At 33.2% G+C, this 15,486-nt stretch overlaps 1 protein-coding gene across 5 annotated transcripts in view; it reads left to right on the forward strand.

Moving 5' to 3' along the window:
* LARP1B (La ribonucleoprotein 1B) overlaps positions 1–15,486 on the forward strand; it is a 151,073-nt gene that overhangs the window by 95,924 nt on the left and 39,663 nt on the right. For 4 of the 5 annotated variants that reach the window (XR_008657243.2, XM_063637514.1, XM_063637513.1 and 1 more), the window contains exon 12: positions 161–284. Coding sequence is in view for 4 of the 5 variants with exons in the window: in XM_063637514.1 (XP_063493584.1) it covers positions 161–284 (124 nt within the window). In the remaining variant the exon portion in view is untranslated. Of the gene's footprint in view, positions 1–160; positions 285–15,280; positions 15,317–15,486 lie in introns of all 5 variants that reach the window. The other variant, XM_055275853.2, reaches the window with a different exon arrangement.

Here is a 15,486-nt window from a genome sequence, read left to right on the forward strand (position 1 = left end):
TATTAAGTATAATGCTAGAGTCCTTATTAGAACATCTTTTTCACTCCATTGTAATTAATCCCTATTTTAGAAGTTCATTTTTTTGAGGTTGGTATCAATTATTGTCTGTTGGTTACTCTGTTAGCCAGTTTAGTAATTAGCTTCCTCCATTCTACTTCAGCAAGAAGTTGAGAACTTTAAGAAGCTAAATCTCATTAGTAAAGAGCAGTTTGAAAACCTAACACCTGAACTTCCTTTTGAGCCAAACCAAGAAGTTCCTGTATCACCTTCACAGTCCAGGCAAGGTATGTAAATCTGCTTTTGTGTAAGTGTCTGAATAGTATTAAAGCAGTTCTGAATTGTTTTTAAAAATTGCTCTTTTTCTTTATTTGTGGAAAATCATTAGGTAAATGGTAAAATGCTAGAATTTTAAAACTCAACTTTTATCCTTTTGTGAACTTCTATTATCACACCAGATTATGTTCAAAGCCGGAGGCTTACCTTAGAAGTAGGCAGAATTTGTTGGTTCTTTATGTATCTGATGTGATTTTAAGATTGCTGGGAATGTTTCTCTTCCCAAAATAAAATTTTTCATTGACTCACTGATCCTTAGAATGTGCTAGAGTCATTCTTTTGTTTTAAGGGTTTAGCTCTGTGTGAGAGTGTAAATAAATACATTGGGAGATCCATAAATTGAATCTGACATTTCAGACAAGTATAACTGATTTTGTTATAGGCTTTTCCTGAAGGTGGTTAAAAAAAAAGATTTATAAAAAGTCACACATATACAAAGATAGAGTGAATTTTATAATACAGCTCCCATGTACCTGTTATACTTAATCATCTCATACCCAATTTTGTTTTGTCTTGACTCCAGTCACTCCTATACCTCCCTCTGGATTATTTTTAAACAAATTCTCAATCATATGATTCATATTTTTTTATCCCTAAAGATTTCTGTATGTGTCTTTAAAAAGATAAGGGCTATATCTTTTAACACATAAATAGCGGGACATTATCATATCTAAAATTAACAATAATTCCTTAATGCTAGATATCTAGTTAGTGTTCAAATTTCCTCATTCATCACTTTTTTCTTCCAGTTTCTTCAAATAGATTGCAATAAATTGATATGTCTTTTTTAGTCTACAGGTTTCTACTATTTTTTGCCTTATAATTTATTGGTCCTTGCAATTTGGTATTGAAGAAACTGGGTTGTTTGTCCTGTAGAATTTCTCATATTCTGAATTTTCCTGATTGCATCCCCATGGTTTCATTTAACCTGTTTTCTAGTCCTGAATTATCTGTAACTGTTAGTTCAGCATAGAGACTTGATTAGATTAAGACTCAAATCTCTGTAAGAATATGTCATATGTAGTATTGAATACTATTAGGAGATACATAATGCTCTATTGTCTCTTTTTGTAATGTTAGCAGTCATTGATGATCAGTGAGTGAAGCTTTTATTTTACTAGGGGTTGCAAAATAGTGATGATTCTATTTTTAATCATTACGTCTTACCTTAATAGGTAGAATACTTTTATAAAGAGAACTTTCCCCAGAATATTTATTTATTCTGAGATAGAGTTCTTACAGGAAAGTGAGTCAGTGCTGAATTATTTCCCTTTGTTTACTAGTTTCAAAGTACTAGCTGGTTCCTTAACATTCTTCGCTGGTGACTAATGAAGTTTTTGTTTGTTTTTAAATGATCATTGTGAACTCATAAATACATGAGATGGGTTTCACTCTATTATAGTTATTATTATTATTATTATTATTATTATTGATACCTGTACCAGTTATCAGTTTATTGACTTTTAGCTCTAAAGCCACCTTTCATTTTCTTGCTCAGTAATAATGGAGTTGGACTGTTAACTTTAATGTTTCCCACTCCACAGAAGGTTGAGTCCCCACACAAGGTTGAGCTTTGTCAGTACCACATCTGCTACTCAGTTGGTCGTTGTTTCTAGGCCTTTTGAACAGAAAGAGCTAGGAAATTTTTTAAGGAGAAAAATATATTATGTATTCATGTTGATATTTTCTGTCTAAATTTAAGATTATAGGTTTTAATTTTAATTTCTTTGATTTTGTAGTTGTATTGCTTTTTACTTATATATAAAAAATCTTTCTTTCTAACCACAGTAACATATTATTTATTTGCTAATCCTACGATGTCATAGTTCCAGAATAACAATAACATTAAATAATAATATTATAAATACTGAAAGGTAACTACTTTTAGAGTTCTTTAAACTGTAAACTTTTTTTTTTAATTATTATTAAACTTTAAGTTTTAGGGTACATGTGCACAATGTGCAGGTTTGTTACTTCATACTTTAAAGCTTTCTTTAAAGTTCTTAGTGTGTCCCACTAGGGTTGTTCAGTTAAATTGCTGGATTTTTTGTCTTGTTAAATTTGACTACTTTAAAATTGAGAATGTATATTCCTTTGCACATCATAGAAAGCATACAAGTCACAAATAAGGAGATAAATTTGGCATTGCATGACATTAACAAAGAATTAATATCATAGAAATCTAAAACCTTAAAAATTAATATGAAAAATGGCAAACATTAATAGAAAAAGTAGTAAATTAAACATGAACATCAGTTTCATATTTGGGAAGACCAAATGGCCAATAAATATGAAAAGATGCTATTTTTACTGAGGTTTTCCAATTAAAACCGTAGTGATACACAATATTATAACCCAGCAGTTTCATTTCAAGAGATACTGTTGCAGGCCGTTGTGGCTCATGCCTATAATCCCAACACTTCGTGAGGCCAAGGCAGGAGGATAACTTGAGCCCAGGAGTTTGAGACCAGCCTGGGCATACTGTTGCCAATGTTTACCAAGAGAACATTTGTAGTATCATTGTTCATAATAGAAAAAAGCAAATGAAAACTAAAAAATGCCCAGTTATAGTAGAATGTATTATAAGATGTGGTGTATTCATACATAGGAAAAATAGGCAGCAGTGGAAAATGAAATAACTAACGTTACATGTGACAAAATGTGTTAATCTAAAAATATAGGAAAAAATAACAAAAAAATTAAAAAAGGGATATATAAAATAAGCTAGAACAAAAAAGTTCATTCAGTGTAATGCTATTACATAAAGTATAAAATTCATGGATAGATGCATAGCACATAGGAGCCATGAAGAGAAGCAAGGAGAATTATTAATATAAAAAATTAATATATTAATTTACTCCTGAGGGTGGGGGAAATCCCATCTGGAACATCTGCACATGTGTTTGCTAACATCTGGAATTTATGTATGTATTGGTCTAGTTGGTCGGTATGAGTGTGTATCAACTGTATTTTAAAATTTATATGTAAATTTATTAAATTTTATTTGTGTGCTGTAATCTCTAGTTTTTAAATATATGAACAGAAAAATGTAAAAATAAAGCAAAAATGTGAAAGATAGAATTTGACCCAATATATTGCTATGACAGGAAATGTTGAATAGATTAATGTTCAAATTAAAAGATAATTTTAATCTTAAAATTAATTGGACTTAAAATTCACTCTATGCTAGTTATATGTCATAACATATGGAAAGATTGGAAGGTAAAGGATGGGAAATCATATAAAAGAATGATCCTAATAGAAAAGAGTTGGTATTGCTATTATGATATAGAATTTAAGGCATAAAGAAGGAGTTTATTTTCACTGTCTTCAGTATCTGTATTCCTATTTATTCCCTATACCTGCTCCAAACAGGCCTCTGTCCTCCACATCCCAAATCAGCTACTGATAATACCACCAGAAATCTCCATATGTAAGAGGGTTCAAATCAGTTCTCATCTTACCTGACATCAGCATTAGATCAAATTAATCGCTCTGTCCTGAAACACGTTTTTACTTCCTGGACACTTATTCGCTTATTCTCCTTCTGCCTCATGGAGTCTTTTTTGCTAGTTCTTCAGTGTTTCCCTAACCTCTAAAATTTGGATGCTTTAGGACCCAGTCCTCAAATTTCTCCTCTTTTGAATCCTCAATAACTCCTTGTGTAATAGCATCAAGTCTCATGGGTTTTAAAGAGCATTATTATACTAATGAGTATCAAATTAATATGTATAGACCAGACCTCCATCCTGTATTTCAGACAAATATTCCACTGTGTGGTTAACAGTTCCACTTGTATATTTTATAAGCATGTTAAATTTCATATGTCCAAAATCTAAGTTCTGAATTCCCACCCCTCTCCAAGGACTTTTCCTCTTAGACTTCCACATCTCTAAATATTACCTCCATTTTTCCAGTTGCACAGGTCAAAACATTTCTGTGTCATTTTTGATCCATTTGTTTTTTAAATTCCATATCTTATTTATTGGAAAGTTATATTCCTATATATTTAAAATATATCTAGAATCTAACCACTTCTCACTTTCTCCATCTCTATCACCCTGTAGAAGTCACCATCGTTTTCTCCTTGGTTAATTGTAATAAACTCTTAGCCTGTCTCCCTCCTTTCATTCTGATCACCCTACAAATATCCGGTTTTATTTTTTGTTTCCTCTTAAAAATTATATATAAGGTGTACAACATGATGTTTTGATATATATATAGTGTAATGGTTACACTAGTTAAGCAAATGAACATATTCATTATCTCACATAGTTACCTTTTTTTTTTGTGGCAAGAGCACCTAAAATCTCTCTTATCAAAAATACCAAATATAATATAATATTATTAGCTATGGCCCTCAGGTTGTACATTAGGTCTCTAGACTTATTTATCCTACATATCTGCAACTTGGTATTTTTTTACCTGCATCTCCCCATTCTCCCTCATCCCATCCTTGGTAACCACTGTTTTATTATCTACATCTATATACTTTTTAAACATTCTATATATAAGTGACATTATGAAGTATTTTTCTTTCTGTGTCTGGCTTATTTCATTTAGCATGATGTCCTCCAGTTTCATCCATGTTGTAGCAAACGGCAGGATCTCCTCTTTTTAAAGGCTTAATTCTATTCTATTCTCTCTTCTCTCTCTCTCTCTATATATATATACACATATATACATATATACACATATATATATACACACACACATATACACACACACATCACCATTTCTCTGTTTATCATAAGTGGACACATACTTTAGTTGTTTCCATATCTTATATCTTGGCTATTGTGAATAATGTGGCAACGAACATGTGAGTGCAGATAGATATCTTTCTATTGTGATGATTTCATTTCCCTTGGGTATATACGCAGAAGAGGGATTGTTGGGTCATATGGTAATTCTACTTTTAATTTCTTTACAAATCTCCACACTGTTTTCCACAATGGCTGCACCAGTGCACCTTTTCATATACTGTTGGCATTGTTATGTCTTCTTTGGAGAGATCTCTAATCAGGTCTTTTGCCCATGTTTTAATCGGATTATTTGCATTCTTGCTATTGAGTTGTTTGATTTACTTATATATTTTGGATATAACTCCTAATCAGATGTGTGGTTTGCAAATATTTTTTCTTATTCTGTAGGTTGTCTCTTCACTCTGTTGATTGTTTCCTTTGCTGTGCAGAAGTTTTCTCATTTGATGCAATCCATTTGTTTATTTTTGCTTTTGTTGCCTGAGCTTTGTGGGTCATATTTTTTAAAAAATTAAGATATAGTTTACATTCAGTAAGTTTCACACCATTTATGTATATTATTTTGGGAACTTTGACAGATGAATACAGTCATGTAAACACCACCTAGTTAAGTTACTGAACATTTCCATTGCTCCCTGAGAATTTTTCCATGCCTCTTTGTAGTCAACCCAGGCCAAGTTTTTGGCAGCTTGTTGCCTATTTTCTATCCCTATAGTTTTGCCATTTCTAGAATGTCATATAAATGGAATCATATAAAATATAGCCTTTTGAGTCTGGCTCCTTTCATTTAGCATAGTGCCTTTCAGATTTATTCATGCTTTTGTGTGTTGTTTGTATTACCTTTTTATTGACAAGTAGTATTCCCTTGCATGGATGTAAACAGTTTATTTATCCACTTATTAGTTGAAGGCATATAGGTTGTTTTCCTGCTTTTGGTGATTATGAATAAAGCTGCTATGAGTATCAAGTTGCTATGTGAATATATGTTTTCATTTCACCTGGGTAAATGCTTTTGAGTGGCACTGTTGGATCGTACAGTAAGTATAACTTTTTAAGAAACTGTCTAACTTTTCCAAAGTGGTTGTGCCATTTTGCATTCTTACCAACAATATATGAGGGTTCCAGTTGCTCTACATCATCACCAGCATTTAGTGTTGTTAGTTTTTTTAAAAAAAATTTTGCCCATCTAATAGTAGTATCTCACTGTGGCTGATGCTGTTGAGTATCTTTTTATGTGCTTATTTGCCATCAGTTTATGCTTGGTAAAGTGCCTGCCCAAATCTTTGGACATTTCTTTTATTGAGTTGTTTCTTTTGTTACTGAGCTTTGAGAGTTCTTTACTCTGGATACAAGTCCTTTGTGTACATATGTACATATGTAATTTGCACATATCTTCTCAGAACCTGGGGCTTATATTTTCATTTTTTAAGAATATCTTTTGGGCCAGGTGCAGTGGCTCACGTCATATGGCTTGTCTTAATTAGTCTGTTTGTGTTGTAAAGTACATTGATTGGTTTTCAAATGTTGAACTAGTCTTGGATTCTCAGGATAAGCCTCATTTAGTTATTATATTATCCTTTTATATATTGTTAGACTCAGGTTGCTTACATATTTTTTGAAGCCTTTTGTACTATATTCATGAGGAATATATATATTTTTTCATTGTCTTGGATTATATTTGTCTGATTTTGGTGTTGGAGGAATGCTGGCATCATAAAATGAGTTGGTAAGTGTTCCTTCTTTTGTATTTTGGAAGAGTTTGTCTACAATTGTTTATTTCTTACACATTGGTAGCATTCCCCAGTGATGCCATCTGGGCCTGGAACTATTGGAATGTTTTAAACTACACATTTATTTATTTAAGAAACATAAGACTAAGTAAGTCTTTTTTCTCAGGTGAGCTTTTGTACCTATTGAATTTGTTCATTTCCTGGAATTTATAATACGCTCTTTTTCTCCTTTTACTCTTCGTAGGTTCTGTAGTGATATCTCTTCTTTCATTCCTACTATTTATAAATTTGTGTCTTTTTTGTCTTGATCGATCTAGCTAGAGGCTCATCAGTTTAATTTTTTTAAGTTTTATTTTCATTGATTTACTTTATTCCAGTTTTATTAATTTTTGCTCTTTATTATTTCCTTTTTTCTTATTTTGTTCCTCCTTTTCTAGTTTGAGTGGAAGCTTAGATCATTTATTTGACACCATTTTTCTTTCCTATTATAACCATTTAATGCTACAAATTTCCCTCTAAGCAATATTTTAGGTGTTATTGTGTTTTGATTTTCATTCAGTTCTATACATTTTCTAATTTCTTTTTAATTTTTTGATACATCAGCTATTTAGAAGTGTTTTTGTTTAATTTTTAAAATTTGGATATCTTCCTGAAATCTATTTTTTTGAAATCTAATTTGTAAGGGAGAAGTTTAAATTATTGATTTGAGAGTTTCTTTTCTGATATAAGCATTTAATATTCTCTATCTCTATCTTTATCTCTATCTATCTATCCATATTTTTAAGACCGAATCTCGGAGTCTCGCCCTGTTGCCCAGGCTGGAGTGCAGTGGTACAATCTCGGCTCACTGCCACCTCTGCCTCCTGGGTTCAAGTGATTCTCCTGCCTCAGCCTCCTGAGTAGCTGGGATTATAGGTCTGTGCCACCACACCTGGCTAATTTTTGTACTTTTAGTGGAGACCAGGTTTCACCACGTTGGCCAGGCCGGTCTCAAACTCCTGGCCTCAAATGATCCACCCACCTCGGCCTCCCGAAGTGCTGGGATTACAGGCATGAGCCATGAGTACAGCCCTTAATTCTATATATTTTTATTTAAGCACTGATTAAGCTGCATTCCACAAATTTTGATATGTTGTATTTTATTAATTTTTATTCTTTTCAAAACATTTTCTAAATTCTTTTGAGACTTCCTCTTTATGGCTTATTTAGGAGTGTATTCGGTGTAATTTCCAAGTGATTGGAATTTTTTCAGTTACCCCTCTGTTATTAATCTTATTGATATATAGTTTAATTATTTTATAGCCAGAGAACATACTTTACATTATTTTAAAATTTAAAATTTCTAGTTCGAGATCCCTGAGGAATCGCCACACTGACTTCCACAATGGTTGAACTAGTTTACATTGACCCAGCCATCCCATTACTGGGTATATACCCAAAGGACTATAAATCATGCTGCTATAAAGACACATGCACACGTATGTTTATTGCGGCACTATTCACAATAGCAAAGAGTTGGAACCAACCCAAATGTCCAACAACGATAGACTGGATTAAGAAAATGTGGCACATATACACCATGGAATACTATGCAGCCATAAAAAATGATGAGTTCGTGTCCTTTGTAGGGACATGGATGAAACTGGAAAACATCATTCTCAGTAAACTATCGCAAGGACAAAAAACCAAACACCGCATGTTCTCACTCATAGGTGGGAATTGAACAATGAGAACTCATGGACACAGGAAGGGGAACATCACGCTCCGGGGACTGTTGTGGGGTGGGGGGAGGGGGGAGGGACAGCATTAGGAGATACACCTAATGCTAAATGACGAGTTAATGGGTGCAGGAAATCAACATGGCACATGGATACAGATGTAACAAACCTGCACATTGTGCACATGTACCCTAAAACCCTAAAGTATAATAAAAAAAAAAAATAAATAAAATAAAATTTAAAATTAATTTGTTAATTTCAAATTTGTTTAATTAATTTGCTAATTTTATCACCCACAATATAGTCTGTCTTGGTGAATGTACCATATGCATCTGAGAAGAATGTTTATTATACTATTTTTCAGTAGAATGTTCCATATTGTCTGTTCAATTCAGTTGGTTAATGGTGTTGATGAGTTCTATATCTTTGCTGATTTTTTGTCTACTGGTTCTATCTTACTGAGAGAGGAGTGTTGAAGTCACCACCTATAATTGCAAACTTATTTCCTATTTCAGTTCTGTTGTGTTTTGCTTCATTTATTTAGAAGCTCTTTTGTTAGTTCACCTTATACCCATTGGTATATTGTGTCATCTTGGTGAATTGGCCCTTTCATTCATATATGTTGTCCCTGTTTGCTTTGAAATTTAGTTTGTCTGATTTTAATATAGCCATTCCAGCTTTCTTTCATTTCTTCCTCATGGTATGTGATGTATCTTCTGCCAACCTTTTACTTTTTTTTTTAACCTACCTATATCATTATATTTGAAGTCAGTTTATTATAGATAGCATATAGTTAGCTCATGTTTTTTATTCAGTCTGACAGTATATCTTTTAATTGGTGTGTTTTGACTAATGTAATTATTGGTATGTTTGGATTTAAGTCAACCTTTTTATTATTCATTTTCTTTTTTTGCTTCTATTGCCTATTTTGTGCACACTTTGTGTTGTTTGTAACTTTTTCCATTACATTTTAATTTATGTACTATGAATTTGGACATATATATCTTTTTTTGTGTAATTGTTTTTAGTGATTGCTCTAGGGATTGCAAAGCACATACTTTTCAGTTTATTTGGAATCAATATTTTACCATTTCAATAAGAATGTAGAAACCTAACCCCCATAGAGATATTTTTTTTTTCCTTTCTCTCCCCACCGGCCCCACCCCAAGAGATAGGGTCTCACTCTGTTGCCAAGGCTGGAGTGCAGTGGTGCAGTCATGGCTCACTGCAGCCTCAAACTGCTGGGTTCAAGCAATCCTACCACCTCAGCCTCCCGAGTAGGTTGGACTACAGGTGCATGCCACAAAGCCCAACTAATTTTTTTATTTTTTGTAGAGACAGGGTCTGACTACATTGCCCAGATTGGTCTAGTACTCCTGGCCTCAAGAGATTCTCCTACCTCAGCCTCCCAAAGTGCTGGGATTATGGGCATGAATCAACACACTCAGCTGAAATTTCTTTATGTAATAATTGTCTTATATATCTTCATATGTTAAAAAGCCCATCAGACAATGTTTTATTTTTTACTTTCAAGCATGTTTTAAATAACTTAAAAGGATAATAGTCTATTATATTTATCCGGACCTTTACCGTTTATCATGCTGTTCCTCTATTCGTGATGTTTCAGGTTTCCTTCTGTTATCATTTTCTTCTGTCTGAAATACTCAGGTTAGCAATTCTTTTAGAGCAGTTCAGTTGGCTATGATTTATAGTTTTCTTTCTTCTGAGAATGTCTTTATTTCACCTCATTGCCAAGGATATTTTCACTGGATAAAGAATTCTGGACTGACAATTGTTTTCTGTTAGTGATTCAAAACTGTTGTACCACTTCTTTCTGTCCTCCATGGTTTTTGGTATAAAAATTTATAGTCATTCAAATTGTTTCCCTACAAGTAATGCATCTCTAGCTACTTTCAAGATTTTTTTTAATCTTAAGTTTACAGCAAGTAGAGTGTGATGTGCCTTGGTATGGAGTTCTTTGGGTTTATCCTGGGTGGGATTCTCTGTTTCTTAAATCTGTAGGTTTGACTTTAGACAAATTTGGGAAGTTTTCAGCTAATATTTCCTTAAAAAAAATTTTAGCCCTGCATTTCTTCTCTCCTAGACTTTTTGTTGTCTCACAGGTTCTTAAGGATTGGCTGATTATTTTTTTTCAGTTTCTTTTTTTTTCTGTTGTTGAGGTTGCTTTTCTGTTTTCAGTTCAATTTCTGTTGATTCTGGTTGCTTTTAATGTTTCCTCTTTGTCACCTATTTTAAGCACCTTAATTACGATTGCTTTGGTGTACTTTTCATGTTTCTTGTGCTTGAACTCACTGAATTTTTAAAATATGTGTGTTTATACATTTTTAATCAAATTTGGAAAGTGTTCAGCTGTTCCTTTACATTTAAAATTTTAATTAAAAATTAAGAGGCTGGGTGTGGCAGCTCATGCCTGTAATCCCAGCATGGGATTTTGGGAGGCCAAGGCGGGTGTATCACCTGAGGTCAGGAGTTTGAGACCAGCCTGGCCAACATGGTGAAACCCCATCTCTACTAAAAATAGAAAAATTCGCTGGGTATGGTGGCGCGCACCTATAATCCCAGGTACTTGGGAGGCTGAGGCACGAGAATCACTTGAACCCGGGAGGTAGAGGTTGCAGTGAGCCAAGATCGAACCACTGCATTCCAGCCTGGGTGACAGAGTCAGACTCTGTCTTAAAAAAAAAAAAAGAAAATAAAATTAATAATGTTTTCCTGTTACTTTTTCTCTCAAGACTCCAATTACGTGTAAAATTTATATTAGGGCACTTGAAGTTATCTCATACTTCACTAATGCTCTGTTTTGTTGTTGTTTTTCAGTGCTTTTACTCTGTTTTTGTTTTAGGTAACTTTTATTCCTCTCTTCAAGTTTATTAGCCTTTTCTTCTACAGAGTCTATTTTTAATCCCATCCAGTGTGTGTGTGTGTGTGTGTGTGTGTGTGTGTGTGTGTATGTGTATGTTTTAAAATCTCAGCTGTCCTTTTCTCATCTAGAAGCTTGATTGGGTTCTCTTTTATACTGCCTATATGTATATATTTTTTAATATGCTTATGTTTTTCTGTGCTTTATTGAATACACAAAATATAGTTATGATTTTTTTTTTTTGCTAGCAAAGTGTAAATCCAGGATTTGGATTTATATCTATCTGACTGCAATAGTTCAGTGGCCAGCAAATTACGGCCCATTGGCTGAAACTAGCCTGCCACGGGCCAATGTGGTAACACCGGTCATTTACATATGGCCTCTCACTGTTTTTATGCTACAAAAGCAGAGCTGAGCTGTTTCAACAGAGACCTTATGTCTTGAAAAGCCAAAAATATTTACTATCTGACATTTGTAGGAAAAGTTTGCTGAGTTCTGCTTTAGAGGCATTTTTATTTATAAAAAACCTGAAGTGCCAGTTCTCATGTAGCATTTTTAATTTTTGACGTTCACTAAACACTAACAGCATAATATTGAGTTTTATTTTTATAAAGGCAGTGGAGACTGTAGACAAGGCTCATATAGTTCAGGTATGAAGCTGTGCAATGATCTGATTTGGTAGTGATAAAATTTGGAAAATCTTAGTAAAATAGTTAGCATACCCCTAAGTTCAGTGGTTTTTACATTTAGCATGTTTAAGATTCACCTGGAAAGCTTGTTGAAACAGATTAAAGGACTCTGTATCAACTTTCTGATTCAGTAAGTTAGGTGGGATATGAGAATATACATTTCTAATAAGTTCCCAAGTCATGCCAGTAGTTCTGTTTGGGACCATACCTTGAAAATTACTGCTTTAACCCTTTTTAAGTGTATCATTTGAATTTCAGTAAATGTATAAAATTGTATACCAGCACCACAGTCCGGTTTTAGAACAATTCCATCATACTAAAGAGTTCCTCATGCACATTTGCAGTCAATGCCAACATTCACCTTCAGCCTGAGGCAACTAGGTATCTTTCTTTCACTATGGTTTTGCACTTTTCAGAAATTTTATATAAATGGAATCATATGATACATAGTTATATACTTGGAATCTTTCACTTAACATAATATTTTTAAGATTCATCTATGTCATTGCATGTATCAGTAACTTTCTTTTATTGCTAAGTATTATTTCATAGAATGAGCATACTACTTTTTTTGTCCATTCAACATTTTATGGACATTTGGATTGTTTCTAGTTCTGGCTATTATGAAAAATGCTATTATGACTATTCATGTACAAGAGATGGCATATGCTTTTGAGCAAAAGGAAGTTATAATATCTAGATGATATTCGTATATTATCCTATGCTTGTAGTTGACAAAAAATGTTAATATGTTCTTGTTTCCTAATATATTTCCAATAATAATATTTTAATATTTACTATGAATATTTTATGTTCTTGCAATGAACTAATATTTGATAATTTTATGTCAAAATATTATAAATTGGTATACGATAGTCTATAAACATTTTGTAAAATGTTTCTTTTGAGATAACCAACATACTCTATAGATGTTGATGTTACAAAATTAATATATCTACTCTTATTGGTGGGCAAAATTCACCCTGAGCAAACCTGGAATAAAATAAGTATAAAACAAATAAAACTTAGCTTTTGATGTTGGAAATGTTCAGATACAGATAACAATAGGGAGAATTGTTTAACGAAATCCCCATATGTCCATCTCACCTAATTTCAACAATTGTTAATAGTTTGACATTCTTTTTTAATCTGTACCTTGCCTCCCAATCTATTCCTGGTATTCTATATTGAATCTCAAAATCATATCATTTCTCCTGGAAATACTTCACTATGTATGCAAACTGACGAAGACTTACAAAACAAGTATGTATGTAAGTTTTTACAGCACCATTAATTCACCTAACAAAATTGCAATAATTTTTAATATCATCTACTACCCAGTATATGTTTAGTTGTCCCTAATTGTCTGAAATATATTTTTCAAATTGTTTGATTGAACTAGGATGAAACAAGATGCAAACATTGCAATTGACTGACAACACTGTTAAGTTAATCTTAATCTATAATGATTTCTCTTCCCTTGTTTTTCCATGACAATGATTTGTTGAAGAAACTGGTTAATTTGTTGAAGAAACTGGTAGGATTTCTTATGATCTACATTTACCTGGCTGTATCTTCTTCATATCATTTAGTATATCCTTTATCCCATGTATTACTAATGAAGTATAAGTACAAAGGATTTAGATATAGGATTGAGTATATTCAGGTTTTGGCATTGTTTTTTTCCTAGTAGCAAGGATATTTCTTAGGAAGACTTGTCTATTTCCTATAGCATCATAGCATGTCTATCACTCCCACTTTTACTGATGCTGTGGTTCATGATTTGATTCAGGTGTTGTTAGCCTGATCCTTTCATTATCAAGTTTCCCTCCAATCTTTTACCAAATGGTTTTAGCAGCTATTGATGAATATTCCCTAGATTTCCTCTATTTCAGTAGAACTGCAAAATGGTTATCTTCTAATTCCATCATTCCTTCTGCAATCCTTACATAAAATTTTTCTGTGAAGAATGTTCTTTCATCAACTCTTTGGTTACTCTGAAATTCAACCTTTACAGACAAGGAAGGATAAATGCTTGCTTCTTTCTTTTTATTCAGTTTATTGGTTTTCAAAATAATGAGTTGGTGCCCTAGGACACTAAATGTGATTGAGTTTTAAAGTATCATTATGAACTCATGGAGCTTATTTATTCGATGTGTTTAATCCATTTCGGTCATTGTTTTTAGTGGTCAAATTGTTTTATTTTTGACTGGTGGACCTCTAAGATTTACTCCTGTGTCCTTTGATTTATGCTAGTATTTTTAAAACTACTTTATTGCTTTTTGCTCAAGATTTCCCAGGCTCAGATTATACATTCTGTGCTCCAGATGTTATTTCTTTGAGGAGAACTAATTAGTGGGAATTGGAATTTATAGACCATAATCTAGGTGCTAGGAAGCTTACTCTTTCTGGGTTCTTACTGCTCCTAGATCTTTGAAAATTTCTTTCACAAAGGTACTGGATTTAACACATTTTTCAGTATATGTTCATGTTTTTATCTCTAGGATTGTCTCTGTCTCTCGATATATATATATATATATATATATATATATATATATATATATATATATTTTTTTTTTTTTTTTTTTTTTTTTTTTTTTTTAGATGAAGTCTTGCTCTTGTTCCCCAGGCTGGAGTGCAATGGCATGATCTTGGCTCACTGCAACCTCCACCTGTCGGGTTCAAGCAATTCTCCTGCCTCAGCCTCCCGAGTAGCTGGAATTACAGGCACCTGCTACCACGCCTGGCTAATTTTTGTATTTTTAGTAGAGATAGGGTTTCACCACGTTGGACAGGCTGGTCTCGAACTCCTGACCTCAGGTGATCTACCCACCTCGGCCTCCCAAAGTGCTGGGATTACAGGCGTGAGCCACTGCTCCTGGCCAGATTGTATATATTTTTGTTATAAGGAAAACAGTATTAACGCAATTCAATTAAGTTTAGCATTCCTTTGATGAGGATATATTTTTTCCCAGACATTATATATGTATGGTAGGCACTAGTATTCGATGCAATTGTGGTAGTTGCTTTCTGGGAAGCAATGAGACTTACTTTTGGCATCTATGGGATGATATGTAAGAAAATAAATTTTAATTTAATAAATGAAACAATAAATGGATAAAATGCAGACACAGCACAAAAAGGGACTAATTAACTCTCTTGGCAGGAGGTGGTCAAGGAGTGCTTCACATTCCCAAGAAAGGTAACATCTGTGGTGGGTATTAAAGGAAGGCTATGATATCCGTTGCATTGGGTATACAAAAGATGCAGGAAAGGGACTTTCAGATGGAAGAAAAAGCATATGAAAAGATATGGAACAAGAAACAGGACTGACAGTTTGGTGCTATTTTTGTCACCAAGATCAAATGGTGA

Source organism: Symphalangus syndactylus, chromosome 4 (genome assembly GCF_028878055.3).
Source record: "Symphalangus syndactylus isolate Jambi chromosome 4, NHGRI_mSymSyn1-v2.1_pri, whole genome shotgun sequence".
NCBI classification, from domain to species: Eukaryota; Metazoa; Chordata; class Mammalia; order Primates; family Hylobatidae; genus Symphalangus; species Symphalangus syndactylus.